Genomic DNA, 23710 nt, shown 5'->3' with positions numbered 1-23710 from the left:
TTACTTACAAAAAAAGTTCTTAGGTTCAAAAAAACATTCAGTGAACTGAAAAACTGTGGTCGGTAATATAGGTATTTAGCTGTGTCACATGCCCTTAAAGCTGATATCAGGTTGTGAACGTGCGATATACCTACGACGGCCACGCGACGCACTATGTTAAGGCAAAGATATTATCTTTGGTTAAGGGTTGAGGGCCACTTTCATTTACTTCATGTCGGTCATTGTCGGTGGTGCAGTTTTCTTGGCACACCGACCTAGTCCTGGAATCACTCGCGGATTTAAAACCGATATATATATATATATATATATATATATATCAAATGACCATCACGGGTATACGGGCGAGTAGGGGGCGCCATTGTTTCTATCAACTGATATTTCTAATGCATTGTGACTCTATTTCTCTCTGCTTATACACATTATTCCACAATAATTTAACATAATCCACTATAATTCAGTTTAATAATAAAAATCCAGGTTAATTCAATGAAGTCCAGATTGATCCAATACAATCAAGCATAATCCATTATAATCCACGTTGATTTAATGTAATTCATATTATTCCACTATAGTCCAGTTTAATCCATTAAAATCCACATTTATTTAATATAATTCATATTAATCCACTATACTCCAGTTTAATCCCATACAATCTAGGTTAATCCACTATAATCCCGTTTATCCACCACAATGTACTATAATCAATAATAATCAAATACAATCCACATTAATCTACTATTATGCACATTATTCCACAATAATTCAGAATAATCCACCAAAGCCAGCTGAATACATTATAATCCAGTTTAATCCATTATATTCCATATTAATCCTATACAATCAAGCATATTCCATTATACTCCAGTTTAATCCATTATAATCTACAATAATCCACATAGATTCAATATAATGCAAATTAATCCACTATAATCCAGTTGATTACACTATACTCTAGTTTCATCCCATATAATTCACTATAATCCCATTTATCCACAACAATCCACTATAATCAATAATAATCCAATATTATTCCAGTTTAATCCATTATAATCCACATTAATTTAATATAATTCACATTAATCCACTATACTCCAGTTTAATCCGCTATAATCCCGTTTATCCACCAGAATGTACTATAATCATTAATAATCAAATACAATCCAGATTAATCCGCTATAATCCCGTTTATCCACAATCTGCTGTAATCATTAATAATCAAAATGAATCCATATTCATCTATTATAATCCACTTTAATCCACGTTAATCTACTATTACGCACACTATTCCACAATAATTCAGAATAATCCACTATATTCCAGCTCAATACATTATAATCCAATTTAATCCATTCTATTCCATATTAATCCTATAGAGTCAGGGATTGTCCATATATTACGTAAGACGTTTTTCTGTTGTTTGAATAAAGACGAAAATAATATTTTTATCAAGTTGAAAAGGACACAGCGATATAAACAAAAGAAAAATGTCTTACGTAATATATGGACGATCCCTCAAGAGTAATCCGCTATAATTCGGAAATACATTATAATCTACTATAATCCACATTGACTAAATATAATTCAAATCAATCCACTATAATCCAGTTGATTACACTATGCTCCAGTTTCATCCCATATAATCCACTTTACTCCACTACAATGTCGTTTATGCACCACAGTCCATTATAATCCAATACAATCCAGTTTAATCCACTATGATCCAGAACAATACAGTGTAATCCAATATAATAAAAGTTTAATCCCATATAATCCACTACAATCCCGTTTATCCACCACAATTCAGTTTATCCACCATAATCCAGTTTAATTCACTATAATCGACAATAAGCCAGTTTAATCCACTATAATCCTATTCATCTTTCCTAGTTCACTATAATCAACAATAATCCAATGCAATCCAGTTTAATCCACTATAACCCAGTTTAATCCAATATAATAAAGTTTAATCCCCTATAATCTACGTTAATCCACTATCATCCCGTTTATCCACCACAATCTAGTTTAATCGACAAAATCCACTGGAATCGACAACAAACTAGTTTAATGCACTATAATCCCGTTGATCTTCCATAATCCACTATCATCAATAATAATCCAATGCAATCCAGTTTAATCCACTATAATCCACTGTAAACCCGTTTAATCCACTATAATCCAGTTTAATCCAATATAATAAAGTTTAATCCCCTATAACCCACTATCATCATGTTTATCCACCACAATCCAGTTTAATCGACAAAATCCACTATAATCGAAAACAATTCAGTTTAATCCACTACAATTCCGTTTATCATCCACAATCCACTATAATCAATAATAATCCAATACAATCCATTTTAATCCACTATAATCCAATATAATAAAGTTTAATCCCCTATAATCCATTTTAATCCACTATCATCCCGTTTATCCACCACAATCCAGTTTAATCGACAAAATCCACTATAATCGACAATAATCCATGGTAATCCAATATAATCCCGTTTATCTTCCATAATCCAATAAAATCAACAATAATCTAATGCAATCCAGTTTAATCCACTATAATCGAGTTTAATCCAATATAATAAAGTTTATTCCTCTATAATCCACTTTAATCCACTATCATCCAGTTTAATTCACAACAATACTGTTTAATTCCACTATAATCCCATTTATCTTTCCTAATCCACTATAATCAACAATAATCCAATACAATCCAGTTTAATCCACTATAATCCAGTTTAATCCAATATAATAAAGTTTAATCCCCTATAATCCACGTTAATCCGATATCATCCCGTTTATCCACCACAATCCAGTTTAATCGACAAAATCCACTGCAATCGACAACAATCCAGTTTAATGCACTATAATCCCGTTGATCTTCCATAATCCACTATAATCAATAATAATCCAAGACGATCCAGTTTAATCTACTATAATCCCATTTATCTTTCCTCATCCACTATAATCAACAATAATACAATGCAATACAGTTTAATCCACTATAATCCAGTTTAATACAATATAATAAAGTTTAATCCCCCATAATCCACGTTAATCAGCTATCATCCCGTTTATCCACCACAATCCAGTTTATCCACCACAATCCAGTTTAATCGACAAAATCCACTATAATCGACAATAATCCATGGAAATCCACTATAATCCCGTTTATCTTCCATAATCCAATAAAATCAACAATAATCTAATGCAATCCAGTTTAATCCACTATAATCGAGTTTAATCCAATATAATAAAGTTTATTCCTCTATAATCCACATTAATCCACTATCATCCAGTTTAATTCACAACAATACTGTTTAATCCACTATCATCCAGTTTAATTCACAACAATACTGTTTAATCCACTATAATCCCATTTATCTTTCTTAATCCACTATAATCAACAATAATCCAATACAATCCAGTTTAATCCACTATAATCCAGTTTAATCCAATATAATAAAGTTTAATCCCCTATAATCCACATTAATTCGATATCATCCCGTTTATCCACCACAATCCAGTTTAATCGACAAAATCCACTGGAATCGACAACAAACCAGTTTAATGCACTATAATCCCGTTGATCTTCCATAATCCACTATAATCAATAATAATCCAATTCAATCCAGTTTAATCCACTATAATCCCGTTTATCTTCCATAATCCACTATAATCAATAATAATCCAATACGATCCAGTTTAATCCAACATAATTAAGTTTAATCCCCTATTATCCACGTCAATATACTATAATTCAGATGCCAGTGTTGCTGAGTAATCCATTTATAATCCAGGGTATATAGTCCAGTTTTAAGCTAAAGTATTCTAATTGTAATCCGTGAAATCAATTTGTAATCCAGGACATACAATCTGGAATAATATAATTGTAATTCAGGTAATCCAAGTAATCCACTTTTAATCCAGTTCAATAGTCTGGAGTACTTCAAAATAATCCTAGTATTCCAGAATCAACTTGAAAGCCATGGCATATAACCCAGTTCTAATTTTCATCCTCGAAAATCGACTTTAAATTCAGATAATTCGAAGTAATTCAGGTAATCCAAAAAATCCAATTCTAAAAAACTATTTAATTTTTAGTTAAAAATTTAACTATTTGGTTGTTGGAATATTCGTTTGTTTTTTTTTTTTGTAAAAAATGTATTACTTTGGTTGAACATTTGTTTTTTAAAAATTAAAAATTAATTCTTTTTTACTGAAAATTCAACTATTTCTTTTTTACTTTAATATTTATATTTTTAATTTGAAAATTTAACTATTTAGTTAAAAATTAATCTTTTTGGTTGAAAATTCGTAATGTAAACTGAATTTTTTGTTTAACTAGAAATTTATATATTCCACTTTTGACAGCAAATTGATCCTTTTTAGTGAAAAATTTATCTTTTTTGTTCAAAATTCTTTTTTTTTTGCAGAAAATTCACTTCTTTGCTTCAAAATTTAACTCCTTTGTTGAAAATTTGTTTTTTGGTTGAAAATTCGTCTTTTTCATTAAAGTTTGTTTAACTAAAAATTTAATATTCCACTTTTGACTGTAAATTCATCTTTTTGGATGAAAATTCACTTATTTGGTTAAAACTCGTCTTTTAAGTAGAAAATTATCTTCTAGCTTGAATATTCGTTCTATTTTGGTAAAAAATGTATTGCTTTGGTTGACAATTTTTTTTTAAGTAAGAATTTTTTTACTGAAAATTCAACTATTTCATTTTTACTTTCAGATTTATATTTTTTAATTGAAAATTTAACTATTGATTTAAAAATTGAACTTTTTGGTTGAAAATTCGTTTTTCCAAAATAAAAATAATTGTTAATTCGTATTTACTGCTAAAAAATTAATCTTTTTGGCATAAAAATATTATTTTTTTTGTACAAAAATAATTTAGTAGGTTGAAAATTAAACGCATTCTTGAAAAACCGTCAAAAAAATTAAAACTTATTTTAATTAACAAAAAATGCAACTATTCCATTTTTAATTGAAAAATTATATTCTTTTTTTTATGAAAATTATTTTTTTGGCAGAAAACTAATCTTCCTGCTTGAAAATTAATCTTTTTGGTTGAAAATTCATTTCTTTGCTTGAAAATTTAACTACATTGTTGAAAATTTGTTTTTAAAAAATAAAAGTTATTATTTTTTAAACTGAAAATTGAACTGTTTAAAGTCTAGTTTAAAATTCGTCTTTTTTGGTACAAAATAATCTTTTTGGTTAAAAATTATTACTTTTTTTTAGAAATTTCATTTCTTTGGTTAAAAATTTAAATACAGTGTTGCAAAATCGTTAAAAAAATGTATTTTAATTAACTGAAAATTCAACTTCCATTTTTAGTTGAAAATTCGCCCCTTCAGTTGTAAATTTAACTGAATTGTTAAAAATTCGTTTTTGAAATGAAAATTAATTTTTTATAACTGAAAATATAACTATTTCATTTTTATTTGAAAATTTATCTATTTTAGTTGAAAATGTAAATATTTGTTGGAAAATTAATGTATATTGGTAAAAATTCATTATTTTTTTAGAAATTTAATCTTCTTGCTCAAAAATTCATCATTTTGGTTGAAAATTTTGTTTTTGTTGAAAATTCGTTTTTTAGAACGAAAATAATTTTTTTAACTGGAAATTTGTTTATTCCATTTTTAGTTGAAAATAAGACTTCTTTCATTGAAAATTTAACTAGATATTTGGCTTTTCTTTGAATAGAAATTATTTTTTTTCGGACAAATTTGTCTTTGTGGTAAAAAATTGGTATTTTTCGGTACAAAATTATTCTTCTTGCTTTAAAATCAATTTTTGTCCTTAAAAATTGAATTAATTTGTTAAAAATTTATTTTTTGGTTGGAAATGCATTACTTTAGTTTAAAATTCACCTCTTTTGTTGAATATTGAACCATTTTGTTGAAAATCCATTTTTTTGTGACAAAAACTTAATTTTTTAAATTAAAAATATGATTTCATTTTAAAAATTAGATTAAAAATTCATTTGGTGAAAAATTAGTCCAATTTGTAGAAAATTAAAGAATTTTGTGGAAGTAATTTTTATTTATTTAAAAATTTAACTTTTTTCTAGAAGATTCGTCTTTTTGGATTTAGAATTCAACTTCTTTTAATTCATGTATTATATTTAACAATCATTTTTTGTTGTTAAAAATTTCACTGCTTTATTGAAAGTTAAACTATTATGTTGAAAATTCGTTTTTTTCTTAAAAATTAATTGTTTAACAAAAAATTAAATGATTCCATTTTTGCTAAAAAAAATTATATATTCCATTAAAAATTTAACTATTTAAATGAAAATTTATCTTTTTTAGTAGAAAATTCATGTATTTTGTTGAACATTTTCCTTTTTCGGTCAAAAATTAATTTTCTTGATTAAAAATTGATCTATATATGATTTAAAGTTCACATATTTTGTTGAAAATTTAACAATCGGGAAGTAATCGTATGAGTATGTTTTTTCGATTTTACAATAATGTAGTTACATTTTTAAGCGAGGAAATAAATTTTCTAAAAAAAAATTAATAATAATTTTCTTCTAAAAGCGACGAATTTTAATCTAGACAGTAAACAGTTAAATTTTCAATTTAAAAATATAAATATGAAATTAAAAATGAAATAGAGAGTGCAATTTTTTCTCTAGAGTGGAAGGATTATAGAATAATTCTAAAATAATTGTTTTGAAAATAATTATAATGACACTAACAGTATTAAAAATTATCTGAGAAATCCATAAATAGGCTTCTTAGGTCCAAGTTCCTCTTCTCTTTTTAATTGTTTCACAACCGCGTTGTTGAGTTGAATTCCCACTCTTGTACCTATCTGTAAAATATAAAATATATAAGTTATTTAAATACGAATTCATAAAAATTAAAAAAATCCAAAGATCCAATTTGAATAATAAACACATAAATATTTTTTATAAATAATAAAAATTAAAAATAAAGAAATAAGGAATCACAGCGGTTTAGCAGTTTAAATTTTAATAAAAAAAGAGATTTAATTTATTATTAAAACCTCTTTAGATCGTATGTTTAAATTTTTTAAATCTATTTTTATCAGTAGAGAGATTTTAGTTGCTTTTTCTCATATATTTTTATTTACTATTTGAAAAAACTACATTTTCTGTTTTTGTTTTGTTTTCGTAAATATTAAAATTTCTTTCTAATGTATTTTTATCATTTTAAATCTTTCAAATGTTCAAAAAATTTTTAATGTGAGCCAGAAAAAATTATTATTCACGAAAATAACAAATTTATAAAAATAACAATTTTTTAAATACGCAGGTTGGTAACAGGTAAAATTTATTTTTCACTCGAATAGGAATTCAAGTTTTGATAGAAACCATAAAATAAAATTCAACTATTTTTGGCTGAAAGTTAATTCCTTAATTTCTTTTTTGAACGAAATTTGGTTAAAAATTGAATTACTTTGCTGATAATTCAGCAATTTCGTGAAAATATAAATATTTAGATGAAAATTCATCATTTCCGGAAAGAAATTCAATTATTTCGTACAAAAATCAATCTTTATTGACTTAAGAATTCAAAAAGTGAGTTAACATTTTTTAATTTCTAGACTAGAATATTTTTCTTGATTGAAAAAATTCAAGTATTTTGGGTTAAAAATTCAAACACTTGTCTAAAAATTAATTTCTTGGTTGAAAATGCATATTTTTTGTTGAAAATTAAACTTTTTATATAGAAAATTCATCATTTTGATCTGAAACGTCACTAGTTTGGTCAACATTTTTTTTTCTTGAATGAAAATTTTTTTTAGTTAAAAAATCTATTCTTCTGTTGAAAATTCCTCTTTTGGCGTCGAACATTCAATAATTTGGCTAAACAATATTTTTTAAATTACAAATAAAGTAAAAAAGTAAATAAAAAGAATATTTTCAGGCTAAAAATTAGACTGCTTTGTAGAATATTCAGCTTTTGGTTCTAAAAATGCAATAGTTTATTCGTAATTGTCTTTTTTTCTTAAATGAAACATTTTTCTTAATTAAAAACTAAACTATTTCGTTGAAAATTCATATTTTTAGTTCAAAAAGTCATCTCTTTTGGTAGAAATTTAATTTCACTTTTTTCATAACAAATTTTATCTTTTGGTCGAAAATTCAACTATTTTGGTAAAAAAATTCAATAATTTGACTATTTTTTTTTAATTAAACATAAAGAAAATAATAAGAATATATTTTTGGGTAGAAAGTTAAACTTATTTGTAGAAAATTCAGCATTTTGGTCGGAAACGTCAATAGTTTGGTCAACATTTTTTTATTTGACTGAACAATTTTTTTTAGTTCAAAATTCCACTCTTCTGTTGAAAATTCCTATTTTGGCGTCTAAAATTAAACTATTTCTGTAGAAAATTTAATATTTTGGCTAAAAACATTTGTTTTTAAATTAAAAACAATGTAAAAATGTAAATAATAAGAATTTTTTTAGGGCTAAAAATTAAACTTTTTTGTAGAATATTCATCTTTTGGTTCTAGAAATTCAATAGTTTGTTCGGAATTGTCTTTTTTCTTAACTGAAAAATTTTTCTTAGTTAAAAATTCAACTATTTCGTCAAAAATTCGTATTTTTGGTACAAAAAGTCATCTCTTTTGGTAGAAATTTAAATTTTTTATTAACAAATTTTATCTTTTGGTCGAAAATTCAACTATTTTTGTAGAAACTTCAATAATTTGGTTAAAAGTATTTTTTAAATTAAAAATAAAGTAAAAAAAGTAAAAAATAAGAATATTTTCGGGCTAAAAATCAAACTATTTTATAGAATATTCATCTCTTAGTTCTGACATTTCAATAATTTATTCGGATTTTTTTTTTCTTTGCTGAAAAATTTTTCTTAGTTAAAAACTCAACTATTTCGTTGAAAACTCGTATTTTTGGTTTAAAAACTCATCTCTTTTCGTCGAAAATTTAGCTATTTTGGTAGAAAATTCAATAAATTGGCTAAAAAATATTTTTAAATTAAAAATAAAGTAAAAAAGTAAATAATAAGAATATTTTCGGGTTAAAAATGAAACTATTTTCTAGAATATTCATCTTTTAATTATGATAATTCAATACTTGGTTCGGAATTAATTTTTTTCTTGGCGGAAAAATTTTTCTTAGTTAAAAACTCAACTATTTCGTTAAAAATTCGTAGTTTTGATTTAAAAAGTCTCCTCTTTTGGTCGAAAATTTAACTTTTTTGTAGATATTTTGTCTTTTTGGGTTAAAAATTAACAAACTTAATTCAAGTTTTTTTACTTTCATGACTGAAAATTCAACTCTCCTTTTGAAAAATCGTCTTTTTGGGTCAAAAATTCAATTATCTTTGTAGAAAATGCAACAATGTAGCTAAAAATTAATTTTTTGGCAAACAAAGAGTAAGTAAAAGTTTGGTTTGAAAATTTAATAATTAAGTTGCAAAATTTTTTCCTTGATTGAAAAATCTTTCTTGGTTAACAACTCAATTATTTCGTATAAAACTCGGTCTCTTTTTGTTTATTTCTTTTGGTAGAAATTGCATTTTTTGGTTAAAAAATTGTATTTGTTTGAAAATTTACTTGTTTTTTGAAAATTTTTAAATATTACTAAAAAGTCATCATTTTTTGTTGAAAATTCAACTCTATTGTTAAGATTTTGTATTTTTGGCTCGAAAATTTAACAATTTTGTTGAAAAATCCACTATTATGTTGAAAACTTGTCTTTTTTGTATGCTTTAATTTGATTTTGATTTAAAACTACAATTTTTTTAAAAATATTAACCATTTTATTCGACAATTGATCTCTTTTGCAGTAAATTTGTCTTTTTTTTTGGTTAAAAGTTTATCTATTTTGTTACAAATTTTTTTTATAAAATATTTTTAGTTTAAAGAATTTTAATTTAATATTTTTTCCTACATTAACTTCACTTTAAAAAATTTAATCCCCTATATTCGTAAAAAAATCTCCTTTAGAGCCTCTTATTGTCTAATGTCTTGAATTTCTACTTATGATGTTAGAAAAATTAATCCAAACCTTTAAAAAAAAACGTTTATTTCTGTTTATTTTAATAAAAGCACTTAAGAGTTTGGTTGTCCAAATTTGATGATTCGATTGTTGGTTTATTTTATTTTAATTCTCAAAAATTTCGTATGATTTAATTTAATTTTTATTTTTATTTAACTTTGGACATTAAAGAGGAATTTAAAGTTTGAGTTATTCTAATTTTCTTGAATTTTAATGCAAGTTATAAAAATTCCAGATTCGGCATATAAAGTATAAATCATTTTTTTTAAAATACCTCTATTGTTTTCATTAAAGTAGCTGGAAGAAGACTCCCGTATCCTTTTTTGACAGTAGATGTTATTTTTCCGTTCGGCATTACAGAAATCACCAAACTTGCAGCACTGCACATTTCTTCTTCAGATGTAGGATCAACTATACAGTGATCTCCGATCTGTAATTAATTATAAATTATATAATTTAATTATAAATTACAACAATTAATTGTAAATTCATCATTTACTTAATTATAAATTAGATAATCTTTTTCTAAAAAATTGGTGTGTCGCGAAAATCTCAAAAGCACTGTTGTCGCTTTTCCTCAATGCCGATTTGGCATTAAAAAAAACTTGAAGGTAGATAACAGAACTGATAAAAATTTAAGTTTTATTAATGTAAAATTTTATTATCACATTTTTAGTTAAAATAATCAATTTTCAATCAAGAAAAAGGGAACTTTCAACCAAATAGTTAAATTTTCAAACAAATTGTTGATTTTTTAATAAATAAATAAATGAATTCTCATCAAAAACTGTAATAGTTGATATTTCCACCAACAAATATTTCAATTTTCAGCAAAAAAAAAAACAATTTTAAGCTAAATAATACGAATTTCAACCAAGAAAGATTTTTCAAACAATAAAGAAAAAAATCTTGTTCAAAATATTGAGTTTTCAAGTCATAAATATGACTTTTTTAAAAACGGTTGAATTTACAAGATAAAAATATGCATTTTATACTAAAATAATTAAATTTTTAACTAAAAAATTACGAACTTTCAACAAAATAATTAAATTTTTAACTATAAAAGATCAATTCTTTCAGGAAAAATGGAATATCTACATTTTTAGTGAAAAAATTAGTTTCTAACCAAAATTATTCAATTATTAACCAAAGAAATTAACTTTTAATTAAATGAATCTTCAATAAAAAATAAACATTTTTAACCAAATAGTTAAATTTTCAACCCAGTAGGTAAATTTTCTACAAAAAGGACAAATTTTCAACAAAATAGATGAATTTTCCACTAAAAAAGATCAATTTTCAACATGAAATAGAATACTTTAATTTTAAGTTAGAGAAATAAGTTTTTAACAAAAGAAAATAAATTATCAACGAAATAGTTAAATTTTGAGCAAAGGAGATGAATGTTCAACTAAAAATATCAAATTTTTATCAAAAAAATTTCGAGAAATAAATAAGTTTCAAAAATTAATTTTCAAACAAAAAGATATATTTTCTACACAAAAAAAAAGAATAATTTTTAACAAAATACGTGGATTTTTAACACAATATTTTAATTTACAATTAAATTTTTAACCTAATAGTTAAATTTTCAATCAAAAAGGTTGATTTTAAAAGGTTAAAAAGTTAAAGTTTCAACAAATGAATTTTCCACCAAAAACAGTAAATGGCTATAAAAAAAATTGGTGAAAAATTTAGTTTAAAAAATCAATTTTCAATTTAAAAAACTAATTTTAAACCAAATAAATCAATTTTTAACCAAAAAGATTAATCTTATACCAAAAAGAATTTTTTTGTAACAAAATATATGCATTTTCAACAAAATAGTTTAATTTTTATTGGAATTTTCAATACAATAATTTATTTTTCAACCAAAAAGTTGAATTAGCCATTAAGAAGATTCAACAGAATTTGTTAAATTTTTAGTGAAAGAAATTAACTTTGAACTAAAATAATTAATCTTCAACTAAAAAAAAAAACATTTTTAAACAAATATTTGAATTTTCAACCCAGTAGATAAATTTTCCACAAAAAAGAACAAATGTTCAACGAAATAGATCAATTTTCAACTAAAAAAGATCAATTTTCAACAGAATAAGTGTATTTTGTACTATAAAAGATCAATTATTTCAGAAAGAATGGAATACCTACATTTTTAGTAAAAAAATTTAGTTTTTAACCAAAATTATTCAATGTTTAACTAAATAAATTAACGTTTAACTAACTGAATCTTCAATAAAAAAGAACATTTTTAACCAAATAGTTAAATTTTCAACCCAGTAGGTAAATTTTCTACAAAAAGGACAAATTTTCAACAAAATAGATGAATTTTCCACTAAAAGAGATCAATTTTGAACAAGAAATAGAATACTTCAATTTTAAGTTAGGGAAATAAATTTTTAACACAATAAAATAAATTATTATATATATATGCTTTGAACTAAAATAATGAATTTTCAATAAGAACATTTTTAACCAAATATTTGAATTTTCAAACCAGTAGATGAATTTTCTACAAAACAGGACAACTTTCGAACAATAAATATAATAGTTCAATTTTACGTTAGGGAAATAGGTTTTTAAGAAAATTAATTAAATTATCAACGAACCAATTTTCAACTAAAAATATAAAATGTCTATAAAAAAATGTCGACAAATAAATAAGTTAGAAAAATTAATCTTCAACAAAAAAGATTTATTTTCTAGAAAACATTCTTTTTAACAAAATACGTGAATTTGCAACGCAATATTTTATTGTTTAATTTATTTTTTAACCTAAAAGTTAAATTTTCAATAAAAAATGTTAACTTCAAAAGGTTAAAAAGTTCAATTTTCAAGAAATGAATTTTCTATTAAAAAGATTAAATGGCTATAAAAAAAATGGATAAATATTTAGTTTAAAAAATCAATTTTCAATTTAAAAAACTAATTTTAAACCAATGAAATCAATTTTTCACCGAAAAGATTCATCTTATACCAAAAAAGAATTTTTTTATAACAAAATATTTTAATTTTTAATGGAATTTTCAATATGATAGTTGATTTTTCAATCGAAAAAGTCGAATTAGCCATCAAGAAGATTCAACAGAATTTGGTCGATTTTTAATCAAAGAAATTAACTTTGAACTAAAATAATGCATCTTCAATAAAAAAATATATTTTTAAACAAATATTTAAACTTTCAAACAAGTAGATAAATTTTCCACAAAAAAGGACAAATTTTCAATAAAATAGGTGAATTTTCAACTAAAAAAGATTAATTTTCAACAAGTAATGAAATAGTTTAATTTTAAGTTAGAGAAATAAATTTTTAACAAAATAAATTATCAACGAAATAGTTAAATTTTGAATAAAACAGGTGAATTTTTAACTAAAAATATCAAATGTCTTTAAAAAAATGTCGACAATTAAATTAGTTTCAAAAATTAATTTTCAACAAAAAAGATGTATATTCTACAAAAAAAAATCATTTTGAACAAAACACGTGAACTTTTAACGCAATATTTAAATTTTTAATTGGATTTTTAACCTGATAGTTAAAGTTTTAATCAAAAAGGTTAATGCCAAAAGGTATAAAAGTTCAATTTAAATTTTTTTAAATCTAATTTTAAACCAAAGAAATCGATTTTTAACCAAAAAGATTAATCTTATATCAAAAAAATAAATCTTATACCAAAAAAGGATTTTTTTGTAACAAAATTTATGAATTTTCAACAAAAAATTTTTATTTTTAATGGAATTTTCAATATAATAGTTGATTTGAAATTTGAATTAGCCATCAAGAAGATTCCACAGAATTTGGTAAATTTTCAATCAAATACGTGAATTTTCAACGCAATATTCTAATTTTTAATTCAATTTTTAACCTAATAATTAAATTTTCAATCAAATCGGTTAACTATCTAAAAAAAAAAAGAAATTTTGACAATATAGAAATTTTCAACTAAAAAAACGAACAAATTTTCAATAAAAAAATATAATAATTTAATTTCAAATTGGAGAAATAAGTTTTAAAGCAAATAAAATAAACTTCCCACGAAATAGTTTAATTTTAAACAAAAGAATTTTCTACCAAAAACATTAAATGACTATAAAAAAAAATTTGGGCAAAAAATGCGGTTAAATATCTGGGGAAAAAAAAACAATTTAAACAATTTTTTCAACCGAAGAAATTAATCTTTACCCAAAAAGATTAATCTTATGCCAAAAAATAATTTTTTTGCCAACAAAATTGATGAATTTTCAACAAATTATTTTAATTTTTAATGGAATTTTCAATATAATAGTTGATTTTTCAACCAAAAAGGTGAATCATTGATTAGGAAGATTCGACAGAATTTCTTAAATTATTAACCGAAGAAATGAACTGAACTAAAATGATGAATCTTCAATGAGAAAAATTAAATATAAACCAAATAGTGACATTTTTAACCAAGAAGTTAGTTACATTTTAAAGTGAAAAACATTAATTTCCAATTTAAAAAAAAAATCATTTTTAACCAAAGAAATTAATTTTCAACTACAGATTTTTATTTTGAATGGAATTTTCAGCCTAATAGTTGAATTTTCAATCAAAAAGGTTAATTTTCTACCAAAAAACACCAATTTTAAATATATACATTTTTTACTGAAAAAAATAAAAGGTTTTCAACAATTAAATAGAATAGTTTAATTTTCTCTTAGAGAAATAAGTTTTTAAACAAATTAAATAAATTTTAAAGAAAACAGTTACATTAATTTTCTACTGAAAACCAATAATTTTAAACAAAATACATGAATTTTTAACAAAATATTTTAACTTCGAATGGAATTTTCCACCTCATACTTGAATTTTAAATAAAAAGGAATCATTTTCTACCAACAAAAGGACAATTTTCAGTTAAATAAGAATTTTCTAGTGAAGAAGATAATTTTAACAATAAAAAAAGAATAATTTAATTTTCAGTTGGACAAATAAGTTTTTGAGCAAACAAAATCAATTTTCAACTAAATAGTTAAATTTGTAACGAAAAAAAAAAATTAATTTTCTACCTAAAAGATTAAATGTCTATGAAAAAAAATCGACAAACAATGTAATTAAATTTTAAGTAAACAAATATTAATTTTCAGTAAAAAAAAACTAATTTTCAAAAAAAAAAACAACAGAAATTGGATACGGAAGATTGATGTTCAACCAAAAATTAAATAGTTAAAAATTAATTTCCAATAAAATAAATTATTTCCAAGCCAACGAAATAAATTTTGAACTAAAAAGATTCATTTTCTACCAAAAAAAAGAGTCATATTTTTTCAATGAAAAAAATAATCTTCTGTAAATCATATACAAATTTCTCAAATCAAAAAAGATTTTCTGTCATTTTTATGCGCACAATATTCTAGATTAATTATAAATAATGTCGTTTAATTATAAATAAGATCAGTTAATTATAAATTAGATTATTTAATTATAAATTAGATAAATTTTCTATAAAATACTCATATACGAGGTCAAAAAATCTCTTAGAATTGTTTTTTAAAACCAGTATCTGTTACCTTACAGACTGTTACAAATAGCGGAAAATTTGTAACGTCTAATTTGGTGCAGTCGTAAATATCATCCGATAAATGAATATCGGCTTCTGCACCATCAACTGTTGCTGAAGTTACTTTAGGAATTTCTGTGCTATTCAAAGCTGCCTTAACAGCAACACCGACAGCGTCAAACAAATTTCCGCCACATTGAAGAATCTGTTGAAGTAAAAAAAAAAGAAAATTGATTTAAATTCTATTTGTAAATAGAAATTATTTTCTAATTTCAACATGTTTTTGTGGTGTTCTTAGGTTGTTTTTTTTTAATAGAAACAGACTTTACAGTCCAAAATGCTCTCCAAAGAGGGGAAATGGTGTAATTTTTCACGAAAATAGGGGAATAAATTCTTTTAAATAAAATTAATGCAGCTAAAATCTTGAATTCAATCTAAAATGCTATAAATTTCTAAGATTTCAAGTCGCAATATATTGCATTTTTAATAAAATAGTTGGGTTTTTCACCAAATAGTTGATATTTCAACCAAAAAATATTTTAATTTTAAAACAAAAACTGTTGAATTCAACAAAAATCAACGAATTTTCAACAAAATATTTGAATTTACAACTAAAAAAGATTAATGTTCAACAAAAGAGTTGAGTTTTCAAGCTGACAAGTCGAAGGTTTTAAAAACCTGTTGACTTTAAAGCCCGAAAAGATAAATTTTCAACCAAATAGTTGATTTTTCAACCTACTAAGATGAATTTTCAACCAAACAGTTTAATTTTCAAGCTAAAACGACAAATTTTGCAGAAGATAGTTGATTTTCAAACAGAAAAGTTAAGTTTGTAACAAACAAGTTAATTTTAAACCAAAAAAGATGTTTTTTTTTACAAAAAATAAGAATTTTCAATCCAAAAGCACAAAGTTTCTATAAAAAGCAAAGAATTTTTAACAAAATAGTTGAATTGTCAACAAAAAAATTGACTTACTAACAAAATGGTTGAATTTTCAATAAAATGATTACTTTTTCAACAAAATAATTGCATGTTTAACCAAAATTCTTTTTTCCTAAAAAGATGAATTTTCAACCAGGAAAGTCAAATTTCAACCAAGAAAGATGATTCTTTTGTACCAAAAAATAGGAATTTGCAATCTAAAAGGACAAATTTTCAAGAAAACAGTTGATTTTCCAACATATAGTTGATTTTTTAACAAAAGAATGGATTAAAAAAAAAAGATTTAAATTTCCATCCTAATAATCCTAATAGTTAAATTAACATTTTATTCATAGTTGAATTTAAAAAAAGGTTTTCATTTTAATCCAAATAGTTGAATTTTTAACAAATAATTAAATTGTTAACAAAAAAATTTAATTTTTAGTGAAATAGTTGAATTTTAATATTTGCAAAGAAAAATATTAAATTACAATCAAAAATATTAAAATGCAATCATAAACAGTAGCATTTTTACGTCAGAAAGATGACTTTTCTACCACAAAATAGGAATCTTCAATCCAAAAGGAGAAATTTTCTATTAAAAAAAGTAATGTCCAAAAAAGCAGTTGAATTGTCAAAAAAATAGTTTATTTTTTAACAAAATGGTTGAATTTTCAATAAAATAATTACTTTTTCAACAAAATAGTTGAATGTTTAGCCGAATTTTTCAACTTTCAACCAAATGGTTTAATTTTTAAACAACGAGACGAAATTTTCAACAAAACAGTTTAATTTTCAACTAAAAAAGATTTTTTGTTAACAAACGAATTGATTTTTCAACCTAAAAAGATGAATTTGAACGCGAAAAGTCGAATCTCAACCAAGAAAGATTATGCTTTTGTACAAAAAAATACGAATTTGCAATCTAAAACGAAAAATTTTCAAGAAAACAGTTGAATTTTCCACCATTTAGTTGATTTTTTAACAAAAAAGTGGAATTAAAAAAAAAGATTGAAATAATCATCCAAATGATTGTCTTTTTAAAGAAATAGTTAAATTAACATTAAAAAAAAAAGTTGAATTGTTAACCAAATAGTTCAATTTTCAAAAAAGGTTTACATTTTAATCCAAATAGTTGACTTTTTAATAAAATGATTGCATTTTTAACAAATTATTAAATTTTTAACAAAATAGTTAAATTTTCAGTGGAATAGTTGAACTTTTAATTTACAAAGATAAATTTTCAAACAAAATTTTAAACTACAATCAAAAATATTAAGCTGCAATCATAAACAGTAGTATTTTCAAGTCAGAAAAATGACTTTTCTGCCAAAAAATAGGAATTTTCAATCCAAAAGGACAAATTTTCTGTTAAAAAAAACGAATGTCCAAAAAAACAGTTGAGTTGTTAACAAATTACTTGATTTTTTAAACAAAATGGTTAAATTTTCTATAAAATAATTAATTTCAACAAAATAGTTAAATTTTCAAAACTTTTCTACCAAAAAATAGGAATTTTCAATCTAAAAGGACAAACTTTCTATAAAAAAATGAATGTTCAACAAACCAGTTGAATTTTCAGAAAAAATATTAATTTTTAACCAAGAAGATTAATTTTCTACCAAAAAGACGAATTTTCAACAAAATATATGAAGTTTCAATCAAATAGTTGAACTTTCAATAGAAAATTAAATTTTTAACAAAATAGTTTAACTTTAATCAAGTAGTTGAGTTTCCATGTTTCCAAGCCAAGCAGACGATATTTTTAGAAGACAGATAATTTTACAGCAGAAAAGTTGAATTATTAACAAAAAAGTTCATTTTCAACCAAAAGGATAAATTTTCTATAAAAAAATTAATGTTCAACAAAACATGTGAATTTTCAACCAAATAGTTGATTTTTTAATAAAATGTTTGAATTTCCAATAAAATAATTAAATTGTCAAGAAAATAGTTTAATTTATAACAAAATATTAGATTCCTGAACCTACAAAACTGAAATTTTCAAGAAAGTTGTCAAATTTTCAAGCAGTAAAGATTGAAATTTAACCTTAAACAATATCATTTTCAATCAAGTAGTTGCATTTTTAAGCCAAAAAGAAAATCTGACGGAAAACAGTTTATTTTCAATCAGAAAAGTAAAAATTAAAATAAAAATTTAATTTTCAACCAAGAAAGATGACTTTTCTATCACATAAGATAAATTTTTAATTCGAATGGACAAATTTTCTATCGAAAGAGATGAATTTTCAAAATAATAATTAATTTTTCTACAAAGTAGTCGAATTTTCAACCAAATAGTTGACTTATCAAGAAAGTAGTTGAATTTATATACAAATAGTTTAATTTTAAATACAATAATGACATTTTCAAGCAAATAATTAAATTTCCAATCTGATAGTTGAACTTTCAAGTCTAAAGACAAATTATGCAGAAACCAGTGAATCTTCAACCGAAAAAGTTATGTTTTTAATAGAAAAGTTTATTTCCAACATTTTCCTATTAAAAAAAAGAATGTTTAAAAAATCAGCGGAATTTTCAACCAAATAGTTGACTTTAAAAAAAACATTGAATTAAAAAAAAAAATTAGTTGAGTTATTAATCAAATATTTGAATTTCCCAGCCAAAAAGACAAATTTGACAGAAAACAGTTAACTTTCCACCAAAAAAGTTTATTAAGAAAAAACTTGTATTTTCAATCAAGAAAGATGATTTTGCTATAAAAAAATACGAATTTTCAATCGAAAATGATCACTTTTCTATAAACAAAAAAACAAATATTCAACAAAAACAGTTGAATTTTCAACAAAATATGAGATTTTTCAACCTAAAAATATATAAATTTAAATGAACATGACTTTTGAACAAAACAGTAAGATTTGTAACCAAAAAAAGATGAATGCTGAACCAAAATAATAATAATAGACTTTTCTACAAAAAATAATTAGGTTCTATTCAAAAAATTGTATTTTCTTATTGGATCTTATTAATTCAGTTCGTATTGCAACTAAAAACGAGAAAAGGGATAAGTTTCATGGGAAAAAAAAGAGAAAAAAGTCTCAAAAGAAAGAAAAAGTCGCTCGAAAAAGCCTCAAACTAATAGAATTATTATATAATTTTTAAACCATAAAAATCTGCAGCTCACCAATATATCGACAAACATTTTCCAACATTTTTTGTGGGGCAAAATGGAGAGTGATCTCAAATCAAAAGTTTGAGGAGACTGGTAGGTTCGTGAAAGAACATGGCTAATTTCATTTGCTATGTCGTCTCCTCCTTTTCCTTCAAACTCTGGTGTCGCATTAGCTGAGCTAAAATTTCATTCATTATTTATATTATTTTTTAGAGTTCGGGTATAATCAAAATTTAAATGTTTAGCCAATAAACTATTAAAAGGAATCTAAACAAATCCTGAAAAAAATTCTGTGGCAATACCAGTTTTTTTTTAGGTATCTCAAGTTTTTTTCAGTTATTATTTTTTCATAATACGGAGCCATTAAAATATTAAGCGTTTTTTTTATAAAATCAATTCTGAATATGTATACAGATTCGCGATTTTATTATAAATTTTTATTATATTACAAGATATTAAGCACCATCGATTAATTAAACTTAAAATCAAGTGTATATTTAATATTTTTTAATCTTAAGAATATTAATAAAATTTTTACAAATATAATAAAAATAAATTAATTAGAAAAATTCTAATCAACGAGATAGAAAATTTTTTAAGCAGACAGTTTGAATTTTAAAACAAAAAGAATAATTTTCTACCTAAAAATACGATTTTTCAACAAAATACAGGAATTCTCAACGAAATCGTTAAATTTTCAACTAAAAAATATCAATTTGCAAACGAGTAGTTGAATTTTGAACTATCAAAGATTAATTTTACAACAAAATAGTATTTAAATTTTGAACTAAAAAATATCAGTTTTCAACAAAAAATAAAAAATTTGAATTTTCAGTTGAAAATTAATTTTCTACCGCAAAACAAACAAATTTTTAACTAAAATGATGAATTTTAAACAAAATGGATGAACATTCAAATAAAATTATGGATATTTAACTGGAATACTTGAATTTTCAAAAAAGATTAATTTTAAAAGAAAAAGATTAATATAATCAACGAAATACATGAATTGTAAACGAAATAGTTGAATTTTCACCTAATCCAGACAAATTTGCATACCAATAGTTGAATTTTGAACTTAAAATCTCATTTTAAATTAAGAAGATTAATTTTATACCACAAAAGACGAATTTTCAACTAAAAAAGATGAATTGCCAACCAAAAATTGAATAGTTCAATTTTCAATAAATACAAAATAGTTTTAAGCAAAAAAAGACTATATTTTCAACAAAGTAGCTCATTTTTCAATCAAGGAAATGAATTTTCAATAAAATAATAAATCTTCAAACAAAAAATTAATTTGTGACAAGCAATATAAATTCAAACAAGTAATTTAATTTTCATTCAAACAAAAAGATTAATACAGAGCAAGAAATTTAGTAGTTAGTTGATATTTCAACCAAAAAAATATTTTTATTTTTATTAAAAAAGAGTGGAATTCAACGGAAAAAAATCGACTTTTCAACTAAGAAAGACTTTTTAGGTAAAAACTTGCGAAGAACAGTTTAATTATTAGGAAAAAAATATTGCTTTTCAACCAAGAAGAATAGTTCCTTTAATCAGAAGAACGAATTTTCAATAAAATACATGAATTTACAGCTAAAAAACTGCAATTTTTAATCAAAAATAGAATAGGTAAGTTTTCAACTGAAAAACTTAATTAGAAAGAAAAAGAGTTTTCAACCAAACAGTTAAATTCAGTAATATAAAGTTACCTTTACCAATAATAATTTTTATTAAATTTCATATTTATTTATCACTTATTTTTTATTTATATTTATATATCTTATTTTATATTATAATTAATATTCATATACTAATTTTATTTTTTATCATTTTATCATTTTTTTATCATTATTTTTTATCGATTTTATATTTATAATTTATATATTTATTTTATTCTTTATAAATAAGAACGAATTTTCAAAAAAATACTTGAATTTATAACCAAAAACCATTAATTTTTAACCAAAAATAGAATAGATTACTTTTCAGATAAAAAAATAAATTAAAAACAAAACGAATTTTCAAGAAAGTAGTTAAATTCAGTAATATAAAGGTACTTTTAAAAATAAAAAATTATTGTTAAAAAGTTTTATATTTATTTATCATTTAATTTTTATAAATATTTTTTTTATATATATAAAAGAACGCGTTTTCAACCGCATGCTTGTATTCAGAACTAAAAACCATAAATTTTTAACTAAAAATAGAATAGCGTACTTTTAAGTTTTTAGTTTAAAAAATGAATTTCAAACAAACAAAAAAAAAATTTTCAAACAAAATAGTTCAATTCAGTAATATAAAGTTACTTTTACAACTAAAGAATCATTGTTATTCAATTTTATATTCATTTTTTATTTATTTTATATTTATCATTTATATATTTATTTTTATAAAAAAAGAACGCATTTTCAACCAAATTCTTCAACTTACAACTAAAAACCATCAATTTTTAACCAAAAATAGCTTACTTTTCAGATAAAAAAATTAATTTCAAACAAAATAAACGAATTTTAAAGTAAATAGTTAAATTCAGTAATATAAAGCTATTTTTACAAGTAAATAATCATTTTTATTCAATTTTATATTTATTTATAAATTATTTTTCATTTAAAATTTATATCATTATTTTATTTTTGATCAAAAAGAACGAATTTTCAATAAAATACATGAATTTAGAACTAAAAATAGAATAGGTAAATTTTCAATTAAAAAAATTAATTAGGAACAAAAAAGCTGGTTTTCAACAAAATAGTTTTATTCAGTAATATAAAGTAACTTTTACAAACAAAGAATAATTTTTATTAAATTTTATATTTATTTTATATTTATTTTATATTTATCATTTATATATTTATGTTTTATAAAAAAAGAACGCATTTTCAACCAAATTCTTCAACTTACAACTAAAAACCATCAATTTTTAACCAAAAATAGAATATAGCTTACTTTTTAGATAAAAAAATTAATTTCAAACAAAATAAACGAATTTTCAAGTAAATAGTTAAATTCAGTAATATAAAGCTATTTTTACAAGTAGATAATCATTTTTATTCAATTTTATATTTATTTATAAATTATTTTTCATTTAAAATTTATATATTTATTTTATTTTTGATCAAAAAGAACGAATTTTCAATAAAATACATGAATTTACAACTAAAAAAATCAATTCTTAAACAAAAATAGAAAAGGTTACTTTATAGTTGAAAAAAACGCATTTGCAACAAAAAAGTTAAATTCGGCAATATAACGCTACTTGAAGAAATAAAAAATCACTGTTATTCAATTTTATATTTGAAAATTTAAACAAAAGTAAGCGCGCTTTTGGAAAAAATTCCCCGACATTTCCAGAAAATATGTCAAAAATTCTTACCAGTCGACGAAAAATTCAAGTTTTCCTTCAAAAGGACTATCAGGAAATGGTGCATCTATTTCCAATTTTACTCCAGCCATAATATCACTATTTCCTAGGCGAACACGAGCAGATCCATTCACCTGTTCCATTAATTTCGATTCTATTTCAATCATTCGGTACTCCAATCGTGACCGGCCATCAAGTCTAGAATTCGTCTGGAATTAAAGTAGTATAACATAGACAATTATTAATAATACTAAAAAAGTACGTTTTAAAGAACAATTTTGAAAGATATTTTGTGAAAAATAATAAATTAGTTAAAGTAAAATGAATAAAATCAATAAATTTACATAGATGATCAAATTCACGTGGATTTAGAGGTTATATTATTATTTGCAGTTCAACTTACGTCGACTCCATGAAGAATAAATGTTTTTTCAGCGACACTCAATGGGGTTTCGGCCATTTTTATTAAATTTAATACTGTTGTCTATATTTGAGACAAATTATTATTACAGTTATATATTTTTTAACTTGTAGTAATTCGGAGTGCACGACACATTGTTTACTAATTTCTAACCTCAAATTGAATAATTTAATTCATTAAATTCGCCGTGTGGTGGCGCGTCCAGGCATAGCGTGTAACGAGTGGAACTGAGTTTACGCGCGAAACAGTCAAATAATTTAAATTATGAAGTATAGGGTTGACATTAAAACGTCCACTTGAAGATGAGAATTCAACGATGTCGAGT

General features: G+C 23.0%; 1 protein-coding gene across 1 annotated transcript in view; it reads right to left on the bottom strand.

Annotated features, from left to right (window-relative positions):
- Positions 1 to 3325: 3325 nt before the first annotated feature.
- LOC117173011 (exosome complex exonuclease RRP42) overlaps positions 3326 to 23710 on the bottom strand; it is a 40386-nt gene continuing 20001 nt past the window's right edge. Inside the window, exons 4-9 of the mRNA XM_033361357.1 lie at positions 22977 to 23173; positions 19610 to 19775; positions 15553 to 15747; positions 10295 to 10450; positions 6726 to 6841; positions 3326 to 3882 (exon numbers count right to left, since the gene is read on the bottom strand). Coding sequence (XP_033217248.1) covers positions 6737 to 6841; positions 10295 to 10450; positions 15553 to 15747; positions 19610 to 19775; positions 22977 to 23173 — 819 coding nt within the window. The 3' untranslated portion in view covers positions 3326 to 3882; positions 6726 to 6736. The remainder of the gene's footprint in view (positions 3883 to 6725; positions 6842 to 10294; positions 10451 to 15552; positions 15748 to 19609; positions 19776 to 22976; positions 23174 to 23710) is intronic.

Source organism: Belonocnema kinseyi, chromosome 5 (assembly GCF_010883055.1).
Source record: "Belonocnema kinseyi isolate 2016_QV_RU_SX_M_011 chromosome 5, B_treatae_v1, whole genome shotgun sequence".
NCBI lineage: Eukaryota > Metazoa > Arthropoda > Insecta > Hymenoptera > Cynipidae > Belonocnema > Belonocnema kinseyi.
Note: the sequence above shows the minus strand (reverse complement) of the source record. Positions and strands in the feature narration are given on the sequence as shown.